This window comes from Mixophyes fleayi, chromosome 4 (assembly GCF_038048845.1).
Source record: "Mixophyes fleayi isolate aMixFle1 chromosome 4, aMixFle1.hap1, whole genome shotgun sequence".
Lineage (NCBI taxonomy): Eukaryota > Metazoa > Chordata > Amphibia > Anura > Limnodynastidae > Mixophyes > Mixophyes fleayi.
Window position 1 is genome coordinate 302,612,092 of NC_134405.1, and position 22,900 is coordinate 302,634,991.

The following is a 22,900-nucleotide window of genomic DNA, read 5'->3' on the forward strand; positions in this document are numbered from 1 at the left end:
TAATATATATATATATATATATATATATATATATATATATATATATACAGCAACTATTATCTTTTATATGTTGTTTCAAACAATATTCCCTTAATCCTGCTACCCACTAAATTAAATTTATTTTGTTTAAACAATTACCTATATGGTAATCAGGCAGCATGGTGGCTTAGTGGTTAGCACTTCTGCCTCACACCACTGGTGTCATGAGTTCGATTTCCAACCATGGCCATATCTGTTTGGAGTTTGTTTGTTCTCCCCGTATTTGCATGGGTTTCCGCCGGGAACTGTGGTTTCCTCCTGCACGCCACAAACATACTAGTAGGTTAATTGGCTGCTATTAAAAATTGACCTTAGTCTCTCTTGGCCTGTGTGTGTGTATATTAGGCAATTTAAACTGTAAGTTTTAAAGAGACAAGGACTGATGTGAGTGAGTTCTCTGTACAACACTGCGGAAATAGTGGTGCTATATAAATAGCTGATGATGAAATGTTAACAATGTGCAATGTAGCATACTAGTTTCAATCTGGTGTCAAGTAAGCAATTCTTATATATATGTTATATAGTCATATTTGATTTTAAATACTTTCATGTAAAAAAAGTATTACAGGAGTGATACCTTTATTGGCTAACCAAAAAAAAATATTATTATATTTGCTAGTTTTCAGAGCACAGAGGCCCCTTCATCAGGCAAATTACAAATGTAAAGTTGTAAAGTTGCCTGATGAAGGGGTCTCTGTGCTCTGAAAGCTAGCAAATAAAATAATATTTTTTTTTGGTTAGCCAATAAAGGTATCACTCCTGTAATACTTTTGTCTTTTTTGACACAAAAGTACTTAACATCTCATAGATTTTTCTGGCTAACATGGTACTGCAATAATAATTTTTAAAAAATATTTTCTTTTGCTACATATCTTGATATAGTCTTATTATAAACCATTTTTTACATCACACAGTGCCCTTCTTTGCCAGCCAATTGTTCACCTTGTTTTACAGCTTCAAGGTGTCCTGTCCCCTCTTGTCAGCCACATTAATTCCATATTATCATGTTCTCATTGTACCTATTGCTGTCAGCTAGAATCTCCCAGGTTTTCAGTACACCCTGTAATGTCAGGCAGTAAAACACTCTCACCCATTAAGACAGCCACTTTGTTTATTTTGTCAGACTTACTTGCTTCTGTAAGGGTAGTGGACTGCCATTTGAAGAATGCCAACAGCCTGTGTCGAAAGTTAGATCTATCTCTGCCAGCTATATACACTAACTGATTATTTAATCATAATCTTCAAAGCTCCCAAAAAGTAATTGAAAAGTATTTTTATCAATTAAATAATTCTGTAGTTATACCATGTTTACACCTTCTTAGTGTTAATCAAAAACATGTTTGATTGCTTTTTATCTTTTTAGTAAGTCACTGAGGGGTATATTTACTAAACTGCGGATTTGAAAAAGTGAAGATGTTGCCTATAGCAACCAATCAGAGTCTAGCTGTCATTTTGTAGAATGCACTAAATAAATGATAGCGAGAATCTGATCGAATGCTATAGGCAACATCTCCACTTTATCAAACCCGCAATTTAGCTAATACACCCCTGAGCAGGGCCGCCATCAGGGGGGTATGGGGGTACTGTTGTACCGGGCCCGGGCTCACCAGGGGGCCCGGTACAATAGCTGAGCACAGACTTACCTGGGGCCCGCCGCTGGTCTCCGCTATTCTGTCTTCAGCCTGGCTGTCACCGTGACAGCCAGGCACCAGGATCCGATCGCAGGGGTGGAGGATTCATTCCCCCTGCGATCATGTGCTCTGCCTGTGACAGATCACATGATCGCAGGGGGAATGATTCCTCCACCCCTGCGATCGGATCATGGTGCCTGGCTGTCACGGTGACAGCCATGCTGAAGACAGAATAGCGGAGACCAGCGGCGGGCCCCCAGGTAAGTATGAAAGTATGTGTTGCTCATGGGGGGGGTGCTCATGAGGGGGGGGCCCGGGTGGCACGGGGGGCCCGTACTGTGCCCGATTTTTTCTGAAGGCGGCCCTGCCCCTGAGAGTATGATTCGGGTTAGCTGGCAAGAGCTTCCCTTTTGAAAACAATGTATTTTAATATAATATTTATAATATCATTTGGAAGCAATGGACTTCTCCTGCCTAAATAGTATATTATTAAGACGTCATTAATAAAAATAGTAAAATAGTAATAGTATACATTGTGCAATATGATTTTTTTTATTTATTTTTTTTAAATGCCTAAATGCCTTATTTTTTTTTAAATTCCTGAAAAAATTGTCCTTTATTCTTGGTGTTCTCATGAAAAGGAAAGTGTGATTTTTATTTACATATTTATAGTATAAAAGGAGATTCAAAGCACTGACATTGGAAACATATAACATTTTATTTCTATTATTATTTGTTAATATATTTACTATATTTTAGTACTGTCTATTGCAAAATCATATAATTACACACAAAAGATTTTTTCTTAATAATAACCATTAACATATTGCAAAACATTTAAAACATCTTTAACAAATTATATTATTCAATTAATTTTTTTTGGAGAAGAAATGACTGAATCATGAACAAATTTCATAAACATAGATGATTTCAAAGGTTTTAAACATATAAAACTTATCATTCAGAATAATTTAATTTCGTTTATTTCTTAGTTATAGATTATTATAAAAAATATTTCTGCTGCAATTCCACATTTGTACCTCAGAGCGCCGCTGTTTACCAATAAGTTGAGAGAATTACAGTAAAAATAGAGTTCACTGGTATCCTCAGACACTGCAGATCTGCATGAAGAACAGAAGCCATTGTTACTCCTTCACAATCCAGATATACTTACTTGAATTCTATAAAATTGTATCTTAAAATGTATATTATTTCAACTAGTTAGCAGAACCTTAGATGGGAAAAAGATACCTCTTTATGACAATATTTGGAGGTGGACAACACAAAGCATCAAAGAACAATGACCAACGAATGAAACAACAAGGCATTTAATAATGTAAATGCTTCATCTGGATTTGCAAAGCTTGTGGCACATAGGAATTCTGAATTGATACCTCTGAGATACAGAAGGATAACATGAAGACCCACCAAGGAAAGGCATACAAAGGATGGCAAGTAGCATTTTATTTCTTAATTTATGGGTTTTGTCATTCAGTTTCTGCTCAGATTCATTATTCCATTGTTGAGGAAATGAGAAAAGGTTCATTTGTTGGTAACTTAGCAAAGGATTTGGGATTTAATATTAAGGAACTTTCTGATAGACAATTTCGTCTTGTTTCTCATGTCTCAGAGAAATATTTTTCTGTTCAATTAGACAATGGAAATCTGTATATAAAAGACAGAATTGACAGAGAGACATTATGTGCTGCAACAGATCCCTGTTTTCTAACCTTTGATGTATTGGTAGAAAATCCTTTAAATGTTTTCAATGTCAAGGTTGAAATTCAAGACATAAATGACAATGTTCCAAAATTTTATCTTGAAACTATCAAATTAGATATTGTAGAATCAACCTTACCAGGTGCACGATTTCTATTACAAGATGCCAGAGACCCTGATTTAGGTTCAAATTCAATAATATCATATTTGCTCAGTGATAACCAATATTTTACATTGGGGGAAAAAACAAATTCTGTTGGCACCAAATATCCTGAAATCATTTTAGAAAAATCTTTAGATCGAGAAACCCAGAGTTATTATGAACTAATACTAACAGCATCAGATGGAGGTAATCCAACACTTACTGGTACTGTGCAAGTCAAGATTTCTGTTGCTGATGTCAATGATAATTTTCCTATATTTACTCAAGAGGTGTATAAAGTTACACTAAATGAAAATATACCACACAACACACTTGTTGTTTCTGTGAAAGCAAATGATAATGATGAAGGCTCAAATGCTGAAATAACATATTCATTCAGCAACATTCCTGAAGATGGATTAAATGTTTTTGGAATTGACTCCAATAGCGGAGAAATAATAACTAAAGGAAATGTGGATTTTGAAAGAACAAAAACTTATGAAATGTCTGTTCAAGCACAGGATGGAGGCGGCCTAGTTTCTCATGCCAATGTGGTGGTCCAAGTAATAGACATGAATGATAATGCACCTGAAATAACCCTCAATTCCCTCTCTTCTCCAATCTCTGAAGATTCATTACCAGGCACAGTAATTGCTCTGATTAACATCCATGATAAAGACTCAGAAGAAAATGGTGATGTTGTCTGTGAGATTAAAGATGAATTACCATTTAAATTATTATTATCATCTGGACACTATTATAAAATTATTACAACAAATGCTATGGACAGAGAAAAGATATCATATTACAATATTTCTATAGTAGCCACAGACAAAGGATCTCCGCCACTGTCCAAAATAAGTAACATTAGTTTGATAATATCAGATGTAAATGATAACCCACCTGTGTTCCAGAAGAGTCATTATGTTGCTTACATTACAGAAAATAACTTGCCTGGAGGCTCAATTTATAGTGTACAGGCTACAGATTCTGATACAGAAGAAAATGGTAAGATCACATATTCCATTGTTAACTCAGATATGGATAAATTCCCTGTATTCTCCTTTTTGTCCATTAACCCAGTCACTGGTGTTCTCTATGCACAACGATCATTTGATTATGAGGACCAGAAAGAATTTCACATCCAGATAATTGCAAAAGACAATGGATTACTATCCCTGAGCACTAATACAACCCTCACGATTTGTGTAGTAGATCAGAATGACAATACACCCAAAATTCTTTATCCTTCACCAGAAAGTGAGAATGTGTTTGAAATGGTTCCATTGGCTTCTGAACAAGGGTATCTAGTAACAAAAGTGGTGGCAATTGATGCTGACTCTGGACACAATGGTTGGCTTTCTTATAATTTTATACAAGCATCAGAACCCATCTATTTTACTATTGGTTATAATACTGGTGAAATAAGAACATCACGTATCTTTCAGGAGAAGGATAACTTCAGGCAAAGACTAGTAGTCTTAGTGAAGGACAATGGTGAACCCTCACTGTCAGCCACTGTTACATTAAATCTTGTTGCTGCTGAGGACTTCCAACATGTTGTTCCCGAACTTGGCATTCAACCAACAAATGGAGAGACACAGTCAAATGTACAGTTTTATTTAGTTATCGCCTTAGCTCTGATTACTTTCTTTTTCATGTTGACAGTAATTTTGGCTGTTCTGTCAAAATGTAGAAAAGATGAATCGTCAACAAGCTTCAGCACAATAAATCCAAACATATATTCTCAGATGGATCCTCAGTTATTTTCCAGATACAGCACTGCAAGTTTGCCTTTTCCACTTTCATATGATGTTTGTGTTGCTCTGGATTCAAATGAAAGTGATTTCAGTTTTCTGAAACCAAATCCAAATGTTCCTATAGACAATCTTCTTGATGCTGATAATTCGGGAAATGCAAAAGAAAATGTTGAAGAACCTCCAACAACCAACAACATTGTAGAGGTGAGTGCAAACTTACATTCTTATAATCTATTTTCTCAACAGCAAATAAAAGATTAAAAATCTATTTTAAATACAGGGTGAATATATCTGCTCAAAATATAATTAAATTATATATATTGTGATATTGTGAAAGTTTTAGTGCAGTAACTATTTTTAAAATAATTTTAATTATTTAATTTATCTACTTAATATTTTTTGTTTAAATGTCCTCCAAGGATTCCAACATCCTCTTGAACCTTATATATCCATATAACCAAATAAACATGCTTAAAGCAGCATTCGGGACACTATAATTATCATCCAGAACATAACACTTCTTAGTATTTAAGCTATCTCATCTTCTCTAGATATCTTATAGCCATTTTAGGCTATTCAAATATGTGTTTATAGTAATCTATTGTTATATGTTTTAACCTGTTGTGTACATGTCTCTACCTATCCATCCCCACCCCATACTATAACCCCCTACCTCATGAAAAATAAGGAAACAAAAAAGAAACAAATCCATTTGTTAAAATTTTTTTATTGTTATTATGTATGCAAAAGTTTCTTCAGTTAGTACATAGTTGAAAGAAAATATTATATTTCCAAAAGTAACAGCAGTAAATACTAGGTGTCATAAAGGTGAGGAAGTTATTTGGGTTGTTTTAATAAAAAAATACTTGATTTTGCATACATTTTTAAAACTAGGGGAAGGGGTTGCAGAAAAGAGGGTCAGTATATGAGAGGGATGGAAATGTAGACAAATATGATACTGTTGCATCGGTGCTATCCTAAAAGAAAGAGTCACATAAACACTTTGAGCAGTTGACATAAGAGAAGATACATTTTCATATTGTCAACCAAATTAAGCTGCATATTCTGGTTTTCTTATTGATGACCCCTTGCTTAGTAGGGAAATATGGTGCAAAAATACTGTGATCTTAGAGATGTTGAAGGTCTAATTTGAATGTGGTTCTATGGTTTCAATCTTAGTGAAAACTCAGAAATAGAAGGGATGATTGTAGAGTTAGGGGTACAGGGTTCAGAACATGCTAATTTGTTGAGTTAAGCCAATGATCTCAATCTGTTGGTTGAGCTAGGTACATTGAGATTTAATATGGCCCAAAGAGTGGCTCAGCTATGGAAGCCAAGTGCTCATAAAACTATTTGGAGTGTTGGGTAGTATACTTATCATATATTCCATATTATATATATATATATATATATATATATATATATATATATATATATATATATTGTGGCAAGAGCCCGCTACTGCTGAAGCACACGCGAACAACTTCTTCCTTTTTATGTAGCTTTATTGTCAGGATTAGTAAATGTTTTGACACCGTATACTTTCACAGCAATTATGGAGACCCTAAACGCTAGCTATACATAGACCAGCTCTCTCTCAAGACCAGCCAGCTTCCCCAGCGTTGGCCTCAGTGCACAAATGATATAAACAAACTTTTATACCTGATACTCCTCCCCCAGCCTTAGCTTGATGGACAGGTGATACACCCACCTTCTCTTTAAAAGGAAACGCCCCATCACTGGCTCTGTTTGCACCATCAGACACACCCTGTCTGTTTGCTGAGAGGAAGGATTTCTCTATCATGTAAGTTAACCAAACTTAAACTATTGTTTGTTACACATAAGTCATCAATCTAGGTGCATTACTGCCCAAATGTTTTACTCCTCTTCCATGCTTTCTCTGCATATTGCCAGCTAAATGCCTCCCTTTGTTACAATATATATATATATATATATATATATATATATAATTAAGTCAGTAAAAGTTGGCGTTCAACCCAGTATTAATATTACATATAGTATAAAGTCCAGGTACACCTCTTTCAACGCTTCATTAAATAACAGGCAGCAACCTTTCCTCCAAAAGGGCCAGTTGGTAAATCCAATCAAATAGTAGAAGGGCGCCTAACAGTGTAGTATTTTTGGGAAAAATTAACCCAAAACCAGGCTACAGAAAAAGGAGGGGAATTGGAATGTGTACACATAGTGGGGAGGAGACATAACAGAAAACTCAACAAAATATAAATTGACATTAGTAAATGGAAGACATTTGAACACAAAGATTAAAAACTGCTGCGTGATGCTTAAAACTAAGTGGTGGGAGATTGGTCGGTTGGTTTTAGGTTGGCTAAGGCAGTCAAATTCGGTGGATGTAATAGCATAGAGCCTTCACCATCTGTAGTGAACTCATGCCAGGCCATCCATTTGACTATGGGAGAGGATGGCGACCATAGAGTTTAGGACATCATATGTCTCCATCTTGAAGCTGGATTTTGGCTGTGATTTTATGGATGGTGGGAGGTAGAGGTTGTTTCCATTGTGGCGCGATTGCCGCCCAGGCAGAAATAAGGATATATCCTCACACATATCTGTGGTGCTTCGGCAATTGTTCAGGATATAGATGGAGGAGGGCAATGAGTGGTGATGGGGCCATGGACACCATGGTGCCCTTTGCCGCTAAATGGAAAACCTCTATCCAGAGCAGCTGGATTACTGGGCAGGACCATCTCCAACTGCCCCACAATGGCGCCAACATAATTGGGAGTGAGAAGGCCATATCTTGTGGAGGCGGGATGGGGTAAGGTAGGTCCTATATAAAACCTTTAAAAGCAATTCCAAGATTCCAAACATTCACAAGACACTCAGCACTGATCCCTCATTGTTATACCCATACTCTTATTTAGCTATCTAAGCTTTCTCATGGTATGTTGAAATCCAGATAAAACCAAATCCATGGTATGCTTTAAGTCTCTATGATAACAGCCTTCACTTTTTTGTATTTAAATTACAATGAGGTCTTGCCAGATACCTTAGTATATTTGGACTTCCACAAATCTAGATGACTTGATCAAAAGTAAATCTTGACCACCAATGGACCCATTGTCTGGTCCTGACTGGAGGTCCTAATAATAATCTGTGCAAAGGCAACCTGTTTCGTAATACACAATGGCTCAGTCTACCAGTCAAACACAGATATACATCTCTATGCATACATATACAAACTGGTAACTAGTAATTTAAACAATTTCATCTATATATTACTAATGTATATATATATATATATATATATATATATATATATATATAAATATATATATATATATATATATATATATATATATATACACTATTATCTATTATATGTTATTTCACACAATTTTCCCTTACTCCTACTACCTACTAAATTATATTTTATTTCATTTACCTATATGGTAATCGGGCAGCACAGTGGCTTAGATGTCAGCACCTCTGCCTCACAGCACTGGGGTCATGAGTTTGATTCCCGACCATGGCCTTATCTGTGTGGAGATTGTATGTTCTTCCCCGTGTTTGCATGGGCTTCCTTTGGGTTCTCCGGTTTCCTCCCACACATCAAAAACAAACCAGTAGGTTAATTGGCTGCTATTAAAAATTGACTTTAGTCTCTCTTAGTCTCTGCGTGTGTGTGTGTGTGTGTGTGTGTGTGTGTGTGTGTGTGTGTGTGTGTATGTTGGGGAATTTAGAATGAAAGTGTCAATGAGACAGGGACTGATGTGAGTGAGTTCTCTGTACAGCACTGCAGAATTTGTGGAGCTATATCAATAACTGATGATGATATGGTAACAATGTGCAATGTAGCATACTAGTTTTAATCCATTGCCAAGTAAGCAACTATTATATCTATCTTATATAGTCATATTATAACCCAATTTTTATACCACACAGTGCACTTTGTTGCCAGACGATTGTTCACAGCTTCAAGGTGTCCTGTCCCCTCTTGTCAGCCACACTAATTCCATATTTTCACAGTCTCATTGTACCTGTTGTTGACAGCTAGAATCTGCCAGGCTTTTAGGGCCCCCTGTAATGTCAGGCAGTAAAACACCCTCAACCTTTAAGACAGCCACTCTGTTTATTTTGCTAGACTTACTTGCTTTTATAAGGGCAAATCGACTGCCATTTGGAGGAACGCCAACAGCCTGTGCGGGTAGTTAGATCTATCCCTGCTCACTATAAACACTAACTGATTGTTCAGTCATAACTTCAAAGTTCCCCAAAAAGTATGTAAAAATTATCTTTATCAGTTAAATAATTTCATAGTTACACCATGCTTAGTGTTAACCAAAAACATGTTTGATTTTTTTTTATCTTTTTCAGTAGGACAATGAGATTCAGGTTAGTTGGCAAGAGCCACATTTTGAAAAAAATATATTTGAATATAATATTTCCAATGTAATTTTGAAGAATTAAAATGGTAAACCCTAAATTGTATATTATGAAGAATTCATTAATACAAGAAGTAATAGTATACATTGTGCAATATGCTTTTTGTAAAAAAAATGCCTGAAATATTGCTTTTCATTCTAAGACATCCAAGCTCTCATAAAAAGGAGTGATTTTTATTTCCATATTTACAGTATACATTAAACAAGAGATTCAAAGCACAGAGAATGGAAACATATCATGTTTTATTTCTATTATCATTTGATAATATCTTTACTATACTTTATTACGGTCTGTTGCAAAATCATATAATTACACATAACAGATTTCTCCTAATAACTATTGATATATTGCAAAACATGTAAAACCTCTTTAATGCATTATATTATTCAGTTGACAAGTTTCATAACCATAGATGTTTTCAAAGGTTTTAAATATATTAAACTTATCATTCAGAATAATTTAACTATATTTCTTAGCTTATTTCTTAGTTATATGTTATAAAAAAATATTTCTGCTGCAATTCCACATTTATACCTCAGAGCGCCGCTGTTTACCAATAAGTTGAGAGAATTACAGTGAAAATAGAATTCATTGGTATCCTCAGACACTGCAGATCTGCTTGAAGAACAGAAGCCATTGTTACTCCTTCACAATCCAGATATACTTACTTGTATTCTATAAAATAGTACTTAAAAATGTTTATTATTTTAACTGATTAGCAGAACCTTAGATGGGATAAATACATTTCTTTCTAAGAATATTTGGAGGTGGACAACACAAAGCATCAAAGAAAAATGACCAAGAAATGAAACAACAAGGCATTTAATAATCTAAATGCTTCATTTGGATTGCCAAGCTTGTGGCAGATAGGAATTCTGAATTGATACATCTGAGACACAGAAGGATAAAATGAAGACTCATCAAGCAAAGGCATACAATGGATGGCAAGTAGCATTTTACTTCTTAATTTCTGGGTTTTGTCATTCAGTTTCTGCTCAGGTTCATTATTCCATTGTTGAGGAAATGAGAAAAGGTTCATTCGTTGGTAACTTAGCAAAGGATTTGGGATTTAACATTAAGGAACTTTCTGATAGACAATTTCGTCTTGTTTCTCATGTCTCAGAGAAATATTTTTCTGTTCAATTAGACAATGGAAATCTGTACATAAAAGACAGAATAGACAGAGAGACATTATGTGCTGCAACAGATCCCTGTTTTCTAACCTTTGATGTGCTGGTAGAAAATCCTTTAAATGTTTTTAATGTCAAGGTTGAAATTCAAGATATAAATGATAATGTTCCAAAATTTTATCTTGATACCATTAAATTAGATATTGTTGAAACAACTTCACCAGGTGCAAGATTTGTATTACAAGATGCCAGAGACCCTGATTTAGGTACAAATTCAGTAGTATCATATTTGCTCAGTGACAACCGATGTTTTACATTGGGGGAAAAAACTAATTCTGATGGCACCAAATATCCTGAAATTATTTTAGAAAAATCTTTAGATCGAGAAACCCAGAGTTATTATGAACTAATACTAACAGCATCAGATGGAGGTAATCCAACACTTACTGGTACTGTGCAAGTCAAGATTTCTGTCTCTGATGTCAATGATAATTTTCCTATATTTACTCAAGAGGTGTATAAAGTTACACTAAATGAAAATATACCACTCAATACACTCGTCGTTTCTGTGAAAGCAAATGATAATGATGAAGGTTCAAATGCTGAAATAACATATTCATTTAGCAACATTCCTGAAGATGCATTGAATGTTTTTGGAATTGACTCCAATAGCGGAGAAATAAAAACTAAAGGGAATGTGGATTTTGAAAGAACAAAAACTTATGAAATGTCTGTTCAAGCACAGGATGGAGGCGGCCTAGTTTCTCATGCCAAAGTGGTGGTCCAAGTAACAGACATGAATGATAATGCACCTGAAATAACCCTCAATTCCCTCTCTTCTCCAATCTCTGAAGATTCATTACCAGGTACTATAATTGCTCTGATTAACATCCATGATAAAGACTCAGAAGAAAATGGTGATGTTGTCTGTGAGATTAAAAATGTATTACCATTTAAATTATTATCCTCATCTGGACACTATTATAAAATTGTTACAACAAATGCTATGGACAGAGAAAAAACATCTTGTTATAATATTTCTATAGTAGCCACTGACAAAGGATCTCCACCACTGTCCTCAATAAGTAACATTAGTTTGATAATATCAGATGTAAATGATAACCCACCGATGTTCCAGAAGAGTCATTATGTTGCTTACATTACAGAAAATAACTTGCCTGGAGGCTCAATTTATACTGTACAAGCTACAGATCTTGATACAGAAGAAAATGGTAAGATCACATATTCCATTGTTAACTCAGATATGGATAAATTCCCTGTTTTCTCCTTTTTGTCCATTAACCCAGTCACTGGTGTTCTCTATGCACAGCGATCATTTGATTATGAGGATCAGAAAGAATTTCACATCCAGATAATTGCTAAAGACAATGGATTACCATTCCTGAGCACTAATACAACCCTGACAATTTGTGTAGTAGATCAGAATGACAATACACCCAAAATTCTTTATCCTTCACCAGAAAGTGAGAATGTGTTTGAAATGGTTCCTCTTGTGTCTGAACAAGGTTATCTAGTAACAAAAGTGGTGGCAGTTGATGCTGATTCTGGACACAATGGTTGGCTTTCTTATAATTTTATACAAGCATCAGAACCCTTCTATTTCACTATTGGTTATAATACTGGTGAAATTAGAACATCACGTATCTTTCAGGAGAAGGATAACTTCAGGCAAAGACTAGTAGTCTTAGTGAAGGACAATGGTGTACCTTCACTCTCAGCCACTGTTACATTAAATCTTGTTGCTGCTGAGGACTTCCAACATGTTGTTCCCGAACTTGGCATTCAACCAACAAATGGAGAGACACAGTCAAATGTACAATTTTATTTAGTTATCGCCTTAGCTCTGATTACTTTCTTTTTCATGTTGACAGTAATTTTGGCTGTTCTGTCAAAATGCAGGAAAGATGAACCTTCAACAAGCTTCAGCACAATAAATCCAAACATATATTCTCAGATGGATCCTCAGTTATTTTCCAGATATAGTACTGCAAGTTTGCCTTTTCCACTTTCATATGATGTTTGTGTTGCTCTGGATTCAAATGAAAGTGATTTCAGTTTTCTGAAACCAAATCCAAATGTTCCTATAGACAATCTTCTTGATGCTGATAACTCGGGAAATGCAAAAGAAAATGTTGAAGAATTTCTAACATCCAACAACATTCTAGAGGTGAGTGCAAACTTACATTCTTATAATATATTTTATCAACAGTAAATAAAAGATTAAAAATCTATTTTAAATACAGGGTGAATATATCTGATATTGTGGAAGTTTTAGTGCGGTAAATATTTTTAATATAAATTTAATTATTTAATTTATGTACCGTATATACTCGTGTATAAGCCGAGTTTTTCAGCACATTTTTTGTGCTGAAAAAAGCCCCCCTCGGCTTATACTCAAGTCCCACTTACCTGGTCTCCGTTCTCCAATCTCCCCCGCTCATCTGCAGGCATCTGCAGCCTCTGTGGATCACTGTCAGCCACCATTTTATTGTAGCCCGTTTTTGTCTGTTCATTGCACATGGAACAATAAAGTTAAATGAAAAGGAGCCTGTCAGTCAAAGCTAAAGACCGGGATATTTCCATCTAGCCCCGTTGGTCAGAGGCACATGTGAGTACCCTGACTTGTCCACTGCAATTCTTTGCATCAGTTTTCTAAAGTCCAATATTTTCATTTTTGTCACCTATTAATAAGTGTCTGAAGATTCCTTTGCATAACTGTGAAATCATTGAAAAGTCTAAAAACATCCCAAACTTCAAGTATAATAAGGGTTAAATCACACAAAGCAAATTGTATTGTTCTGTTAAAATGTTTCTTCCAGCAAACAAAATCAAACTTATCTTTATCTGAGCTATTATTTTAGCAGCATCTTTTGCATTACTAAAGCCTAAATTACTGTACTGTTCTGAACACGTAGGAGTAACTGCTCATCACCTTCTAAAGGAGAATAAACGGAACTGGCACATGTATTTAGTATCCACAGACTGTCTCATTGATTTCTATATTAATGATCTGAGTTGTCTTTAGTGAATGTTATTTATATCTGTGTTCACCTATTAGGCTTGATACCTAGTGCAAAGGATTTAGTTTAACCATTTGTGTACAATTTATTAGGATATGAGTATATATTATGTACTTATATAATTTTATTGATGTTTAATAACAATACATTTTGATATATTTATTTACAACCTCACGTTTGTATTATTGGGAGCCCAGTGTTAATGATATCCAGCACTGTTTTTATTTTTGAAATTTACCAGTAGCTGCTGCATTTCCCACCCTAGGCTTATACCCGAGTCAATAAGTTTTCCCAGTTTTTTGTGGTAAAATTAAGTGCCTCTGCTTATATTCGGGTCGACTTATACTCAAGTATATACGGTACTTAATATTTTTTATTTTTAAAGTCATCCTAACCGATGTCCTCCAAGGATTCCAACATCCTCTTGAACCTTATATATCCATATAACCAAATAAGCATGCTTAAAGCAGCGTATGGGACACTATAATTATCATCCAGGACATAACACTCCCTAGTATTTAAGCTACCTCATGTTCTCTAGGTATCTTAGAGCCATTTTAGGCCATTCAAATATTTGTTTATAATAATCTATTGTTAGATATTTTAACCTGTTGTATACATGTCTCTACCTATGCATGCCCTTCCCATCCTACAAAAAAGAAACAAATCAATTTGTTAAAAATGAAATTATTTGGGTTGTTTTAATAAAAAAATACTTGATTTTACATACATTTTTAAAACTAGGGGAAGGGGTTGCAGAAAAGAGGGTCAGGATATGAGAGGGATGGAAATGTAGACAAATATGATACTGTTTCATTGGTGCTATCCTAAAAGAAAGAGCCACATAAACACTTTGAGCAGTTGACATAAGAGAAGATACATTTCCATATTGTCAACCAGATTAAGCTGCATATTCTGGTTTTCTTATTGATGATCCCTTGTTTAGTAGGGAAATATGGGGAAATAATACTGTGATCTTAGAGATGTTGGAGGTCTTATTTGAATGTGGTTCTATGATTTCAATCTTAGTGAAAACTTAGAAATAGAAGGGATGATTGTAGAGTTAGGAGTACATGGTTAGGAACATGCTAATTTGTTGAGTTAAGCCAATGATCTCAATCTGTTGATTGAGCTAGGTACATTGAGATTTATTATGGCCTCCAGAGTGTTTCAGCTATGGAAGCCAAGTGCTCATAAAACTATTTGGAGTGTTGGGTAGTATACTTATCATATATTCCATGTTATTTACTAGCCATCTTGTTTTTTTCAATCTGGATCACTAAAACTTTATTACATTTATTAAAGAAGGTGTACATTAAAAAAAAAATTGTGCCTGGCAACACAAGTCATTTTTGGCAATTACATTGTCTGCATCTAGTGTCAACTTCAGTAAATAAAAACATATGATTACAGCAATGTTGTCATTCAGCAATTAGATTATGCATTAGCCCAATTAAACAGTCTTTGAAGTCAGCCAAAATAAAATATTGTTTTTTAATTAAGGCACAACTTATTATTCTGAAATTATTAATTATATACACAATACACAACATATGTTTTATGACATTTTAATACATTTTATTGTTGTTTTGCTAATAGTATTAACTTTTACCTATAATGTGCCAACATATTCTGCAGTGATTTTTTGTACAGGGATATGACATAAGACAAATGGAGGGAGGGCAATTCTTACAGTTGCTTATAATCTCACAAAGAATAAGAAAATAAATTGATACAAGACTTAATGGGAGGGACTTAATCCCAGGACTATACACCGGGTTTTAGGTTGGCAATTTGAAACAGTCCACAGTTTCTTAAGGTGGACCCTTCCTGGTACCACATTGTACTGTGTGGGTGCTGGGGAAAAATAAATTGCCTGGTCTTCTGTCCTGACAGGCGGGGAACATGCCTACACCCAAGTTGTGGGTAGTACCGTGTACACTGGTGGTGGCATCCAATGCCTATTTATATGTGCTGGGATCATTATTGCAGTGGTCCCAGGACTCCCATAGAAAATAATTAAATTAAACATCTGAAAGGTGGAGTTTTTTTCAATAATACTGAGGAAAAGTCCATGGCTGCCACCATTTAGTAATTGGCTGTTATCTCCCAACATTGCAATTTAGTAAGAGGCACAAATACATTTTTAGCTTTTAACCTTTGCATTCATGGGGTCCAAAGATGGAAAAACAAAACAGTTCATGAAAAATCTAAGTAGCCAGAAATTGGGCTAGAACACTAAAAATGCCTGATCTCTCCCCATCCTGGTACCTACAGACTTGTGGGAAGTCCCCTCTTTTAAACTATATGACTCCTTAGAAGTTATCATGTGTGATCACCACATAATAACACCCTACACTACAGAAAGCATTAAGAAGTCAGGGATGGAGGTGGAGGGCACAGATATCACCAATTCTAGTTTCAATAAAATCAGAAATACCCTAATTTGAAAGATGGGTGTCCCCTCTTTTGGCATGCGTAAACGCCAGTTATCAACAAGAGGGCAGTATATAACTTGTTGTGTCAACTTTTTTTATTTGATTTTATATGATTTCATAAATATTTTTTGTTCCTCCACATAAATTGTGGTTAAAGTTTTGTTTGTTTGTTTTTGAAAATCCTGCTGTTCTAGCTTTATTCATAAATTCAAACATTAAATTGTTACCATTAATAAAAGTATCTTTTGTGGCTTGTATTAAAGGTGCATTTCATTCTAAAAGTGTTCCTTTGTTGTGTTTTCATCCAATTGTGTATATGTTAGGTGGGGATTAGGAATACTTCTTTATTAGAATTTTAAGCATTAATTCTAACTATCCAGCCGCCTTTATTTGTGGAACAGGTAATTGATTGTATATTCTTGTCAAACTTAACTTTTGTAATATCTTTCTCAGCTACTTTTTGGAAAATGCATAGCATATCAATTATTTTGTCTCTGTATTGATTTAGCAGGATGACCGGTCTCTTAAAGCACTGTTAGGCACACTGTATCTCAAGCATGTGTGTCATTGCTTTAAATTTTGTCAAGCATGATCTGTGTCTTGATGCGTACTCCTGTATTGTGTTATCAATATATTAACATGTTCCCTCTTATTGTAATACAATAAAATTCCATATTTGAAGATAAGAAGATATATAAACTACAGCTTTAGTTTAGTAATTCACACAATATTTTTTACAATAAGTTATTTATCAAGTGTAAATGACAGTACCTAAAACCCTAGTTCAAAGTTATATGATCTGTTAAACTCCTAAAATAAAAACATGTTTGTAAGCAAGTATAATGCTGTCACCACTGTTTTTCCAAAATCCAACTTCAGACATTCTGCTTGAAACTCCATGAAAGGTAGATTATATATACATATATATATATATATATATATATATATATATATATAGCTACATAAAATTAAGTCAGTAAAAGATGGCATTCAACCCAGTATTAATATTACATACAGTATAAAGTCCAGGTACACCTCTTTCAATGCTTCATTAAATAACAGACGGCTGCCTTTCTTCCAAAACAGCCAAATCCGATCAAATAGTAGAAGGGCACCTAACAGTGTAGTATTTTTGGGATAAATTATCCCAAAACCAGGCTACAGAAAAAGGAGGGGAATTGGAATGTGTACATAGTGGGGAGGAGACATAACAGAAAACTCAACAAAATATGGATTTTACTTGACATTAGTAAATGGAAGACAATTGAACACACAGATTCCAAACTTCTGCGTGATGCTTAAAACTAAGTGGTGAGAGATTGGTCGGTTGGTGTTAAGTTGGCTAAGGCAGTCAAATTCGGTGAATGTAATAGCATAGAGCCTTCACCATCTGTAGTGAACTCATGCCAGGCCATCCATTTGACTATGGGAAAAGATGGTGACCATAGAGCTTGGGACATCATATGTCTCCATCTTGAAGCTGGATTTTGGCTGTGATTTTATGTGTGGTGGGAGGTAGAGGTTGTTTCCATTGTTGTGCAATTGCCGCCCTGGCGGCAATAAGGATATGTCCTTACACATATTTGTAGTGCTTCGGCAATTGTTCAGGATATAGATGGAGGAGGGCAATGAGTGGTGATGGGGCCATGGACACCTTGGTGTCCTTTGCCGCTAAATGGAAAACCTCTACTCAGAGCAGCTGGATTACTGGGCAGGATCAAAACACATGGAGAACATCTCCAACTGCCCCGCAATGGCACCAACATAATTGTGAGTCAGAAGGTCGTATCTTGTGGAGATGGGACGGGATAAGGTAGGTCCTATATAAAACCTTTAAAAGCAATTCCAAGATTCCAATCATTCACAAGACCCTCAGCGCTGACCCCTCATCGTTATACCCATACTTTTATTTACCTATCTAAGCTTTCTCATGGTATGTTGAAATCCAGAAAAAAACAAAATTACAGCATGCTTTAAGTCTCTATGATAACAGCCTTCACTTCTTTGTATTTTAAATTACAATGAGGTCTTGCCGTATACCTTAGTATATTTGGACCTCTACAAATCTAGGTGACTTGATCAAAAGTAAATCTTGACCACCAATGGACCCATTGTCTGGTCCTGACTGGAGGTCCTAATAATAATCTGTGCAAAGGCAACCTGTTTCGTAATACACAATGGCTCAGTCTACCAGTCAAACACAGATATACATCTCTATGCATACATATACAAACTGATTTACTTAAGTATCTAACATGTAATTTAAACGATTTCATCAATATATTACTAATGTATATATATATATATATATATATATATATATATATATATATATATATATGTATATATATATATATATATATATATATATGTGTGTATATATTTGTATATATATATATATATATATATATATGTATATATATATAAAAACTATTATCTATTATATGTTATTTCACACAATTTTCCCTTACTCCTACTACCTACTAAATTATACTTTATTTAATTTAAACAATTACCTATATGGTAATCGGGCAGCACAGTGGCTTAGTTATTAGCACTTATGCCTCACAGCACTGGGTTCATGAGTTACGTTCCTGACCATCAGTTTACCTGTGTGGAGCTTGTATGTTCTCCCCCGTATTTGCATGTGTTTGCTTCAGGTAATCTGGTTTCTTCCCACACACCAAAAACATACTAGTAGGTTATTTGGCTGCTATTAAAAATTGACTTAAGTCTCTCTTAGTCTGTGTGTGTGTGTGTGTGTGTGTGTGTGTGTGTGTGTGTGTGTGTGTATGTTAGGGAATTTAGACTGAAATTTCCAATGAGGCAGGGACTGGTTGAGTGAGTTTTCTGTACAATGCTGCAGAACATGTGGAGCTATATAAACAGCTGATGATGATATGGTAACAATGTGCAATGTAGCATACTAGTTTTAATCCATTGTCAAGTAAGCAACTCTTATATATATCTTATATAGTCATTTTATAATTCATGTTTTACACCACACAGTGCACTTTGTTGCCAGCCGATTGTTCACCTTGTTTTACAGCTTCAAGGTGTCCTGTTCCCTCTTGTCAGCCACACTAATTCCATATTTTCACAGTCTCATTGTACCTGTTGTTGTCAGCTAGAATCTCCCAGGGTTTCAGGGCCCCCTGTAATGTCAGGCAGTAAAACCCCCTCAACCTTTAAGACAGCCACTCTGTTTATTTTGCTAGACTTACTTGCTTTTATAAGGGCAGTCGACTGCCATTTGGAGGAACGTCAACAGCCTGTGCGGGTAGTTAGATCTATCCCTGCTTGCTATAAACACTAACTGATTGTTCAGTCATAATCTTCAAAGTTCCCCAAAAAGCATGTAAAAAATATTTTTATCAATTAAATAATTCCATAGGTAAACCATGCTTAGTGTTAACAAAAAACATGTTTGATTGTTTTTTATCTTTTTCAGTAGGAAAATGAGAGTATGATTCAGGTTAGGTGGCAAGAGCCACCTTTTGAAAAAAACATATTTGAATATAATATTTCCAATTTAATTTTAAAGAAATTGACTTTCCCTACCCTAAATGGTATATTATTAAGAATTCATTAATACAAGAATTAATAGTATACGTTGTGCAATATGCTTTTTATAAAAAAAATCCTATTATATTGTCTTTCATTCTAAGACATTCAAGCTCTAATGAAAAGGAAAGAGTGATTTGTATTTAAAGTATACATTAAAAAAGAGATTCATAGCACAGATAATGGAAACATATCACACTTTATTTCTTTTATTATTTGGTGATATATTTACTATATTTTTTATTGTCTATTACAAAATCATATAATTGCACACAACAGATTTTTTCTTAATAATAACTATTGATATATTGCAAAACATGTAAAACCTCGTTAGAGCATTATAATATTCAGTTGACAAGTTTCATAACCATAGATGTTTTCAAAGGTTTTAAATATATAAAACTTATCATAATTTAACTATATTTCTTAGTTTATTTCTCAGTTATATGTTATTAAAAAAAATATTTCTGCTGCAATTCCACATTTATACCTCAGAGCGCCGCTGTTTACCAATAAGTTGAGAGAATGAAAGTAAAAATAGAATTCACTGGTATCCTCAGACACTGCAGATCTGCATGAAGAACAGAAGCCATTGTTACTCCTTCACAATCCAGATATACTTACTTGCATTCTATAAAATAGTACTTAAAATGTTCATTATTTCAACTGGTTAGCAGAACCTTAGATGGGATAAAGAAATTTCTTTCTAACAATATTTGGAGGTGGACAACACAAAGCAGAAAAATGACCAAGAAATGAAACAACAAGGCATTTAATAGTGTAAATGCTGCATCTGGATTTGCAAAGCTTGTGGCACATAGGAATTCTGAATTGCTACCTCTGAGATACAGAAGGATAACATGAAGACTCTTAAAGCAAAGGCATACAAAGGATGGCAAGTAGCATTTTACTTCTTAATTTCTGGGTTTTATCATTCAATCTCTGCTCAGATTCATTATTCCATTGTTGAGGAAATGAGAAAAGGTTCATTTGTTGGTAACTTAGCAAAGGATTTGGGATTTAATATTAAGGAACTTTCTGATAGACAATTTCGTCTTGTTTCTCATGTCTCAGAGAAATATTTTTCTGTTCAATTAGACAATGGAAATCTGTACATAAAAGACAGAATAGACAGAGAGACATTATGTGCTGCAACAGATCCCTGTTTTCTAACCTTTGATGTACTGGTAGAAAATCCTTTAAATGTTTTTAACGTCAAGGTTGAAATTCAAGATATAAATGATAATGTTCCAAAATTTTATCTTGATACCATTAAATTAGATATTCTTGAATGGACTTCACAAGGTGCACGATTTGCATTACAAAATGCCAGAGACCCTGATTTAGGTACAAATTCAATAATATCATATTTGCTCAGTGATAACCAATATTTTACATTGGGGGAAAAAACAAATTCAGATGGCACCAAATATCCTGAAATTATTTTAGAAAAATCTCTAGATCGTGAAACCCAGGGTTATTATGAACTAATACTAACAGCATCAGATGGAGGTATTCCAAAACTTGCTAGTACTGTGCAAGTCACAATTTATGTCATTGATGCTAATGATAATTTTCCTATATTTACTCAAGAGGTGTATAAAGTTACACTAAATGAAAATATACCACACAACACACTAGTTGTTTTAGTTAAAGCAAATGATAATGATGAAGGTTCAAATGCTGAAATAACATATTCATTCAGCAACATTCCTGAAGATACATTGAACATTTTTGGAATTGACTCCAATAGTGGAGAAATAAAGACTAAAGGGAATGTGGATTTTGAAAGAACAAAAACTTATGAAATGTCTGTTCAAGCACAGGATGGAGGCGGCCTAGTTTCTCATGCCAAAGTGGTGGTCCAAGTAATAGACATGAATGATAATGCACCTGAAATAACCCTGAATTCCCTCTCTTCTCCAATCTCTGAAGATTCATTACCAGGTACTGTAATTGCTCTGATTAATGTCCATGATAAAGACTCAGATGAAAATGGTGATGTTGTCTGTGAGATTAAAGATGTATTACCATTTAAATTATTATCATCATCTGGACACTATTATAAAATTATTACAGCAAATGCTATGGACAGAGAAAAGACATCATATTACAATATTTCTATAGTAGCCACTGACAAAGGATCTCCGCCACTGTCCACAATAAGTAACATTAGTTTGATAATATCAGATGTAAATGATAACCCACCTGTGTTCCAGAAGAGTCATTATGTTGCTTACATTACAGAAAATAACTTGCCTGGAGGCTCAATTTATAGTGTACAGGCTACAGATCCTGATACAGAAGAAAATGGTAAGATCACATATTCCATTGTTAACTCAGATATGGATAAATTCCCTGTATTCTCCTTTTTGTCCATTAACCCAGTCACTGGTGTTCTCTATGCACAACGATCATTTGATTATGAGGACCAGAAAGAATTTCACATCCAGATAATTGCCAAAGACAATGGATTACCATTCCTGAGCACTAATACAACCCTGACAATTTGTGTAGTAGATCAGAATGACAATACACCCAAAATTCTTTATCCTTCACCAGAAAGTGAGAATGTGTTTGAAATGGTTCCTCTTGTGTCTGAAGAAGGTTATCTAGTAACAAAAGTGGTGGCAATTGATGCTGACTCTGGACACAATGGTTGGCTTTCTTATAATTTTATACAGACATCAGAACCCTTCTATTTTATTATTGGTCGCAATACTGGTGAAATCAGAACATCACGTATCTTTCAACAGAAGGACAACTTCAGACAGAGACTTGTAGTCCTAGTGAAGGACAATGGTGAACCCTCACTCTCAGCCTCTGTTACATTAAATCTTGTTGCTGCTGAGGACTTCCAACATGTTGTTCCCAAACTTGGTATTCAACCTAGAAATGTAGAGACACCGTCTAATGTACAGTTTTATTTAGTTATCGCCTTAGCACTGATTACTTTCTTTTTCATGTTGACAGTAATTTTGGCTGTTCTGTCAAAATGTAGAAAAGATGAA

At 34.7% G+C, this 22,900-nt stretch overlaps 3 protein-coding genes across 4 annotated transcripts in view; all 3 read left to right on the forward strand.

Moving 5' to 3' along the window:
- LOC142152875 (protocadherin gamma-B7-like) overlaps window positions 1–22,900 on the forward strand; it is a 420,392-nt gene that overhangs the window by 32,054 nt on the left and 365,438 nt on the right. Inside the window, exon 1 of one of the 2 annotated variants that reach the window (XM_075209929.1) lies at window positions 10,602–13,034. The exons of the other annotated variant lie outside the window; for it this stretch is intronic. Coding sequence (XP_075066030.1) covers window positions 10,626–13,034 — 2,409 coding nt within the window. The 5' untranslated portion in view covers window positions 10,602–10,625. Of the gene's footprint in view, window positions 1–10,601; window positions 13,035–22,900 lie in introns of those variants that run through there. 2 annotated transcript variants of the gene reach the window in all.
- On the forward strand, window positions 3,087–5,552 carry LOC142149581 (protocadherin gamma-B1-like). The gene has a single exon (XM_075204905.1). It carries the CDS (start codon window positions 3,087–3,089, stop codon window positions 5,550–5,552), a length of 2,466 nt encoding a protein of 821 aa, XP_075061006.1.
- On the forward strand, window positions 20,566–22,899 carry LOC142149582 (protocadherin gamma-B1-like). Its single transcript, XM_075204906.1, has 2 exons — window positions 20,566–22,804; window positions 22,891–22,899. The coding sequence occupies exons 1-2, from the start codon at window positions 20,750–20,752 to the stop codon at window positions 22,897–22,899; spliced, it is 2,064 nt and encodes a 687-aa protein (XP_075061007.1). The 5' UTR covers window positions 20,566–20,749.

What these genes read in the sequence shown, in the direction of transcription:
- LOC142149581 (XM_075204905.1), top strand. Translation starts at nt 3,087, where the DNA reads ATGAAGACCCACCAAGGAAAGGCATACAAAGGATGGCAAGTAGCATTT.
- LOC142149582 (XM_075204906.1), top strand. Translation starts at nt 20,750, where the DNA reads ATGAAGACTCTTAAAGCAAAGGCATACAAAGGATGGCAAGTAGCATTT.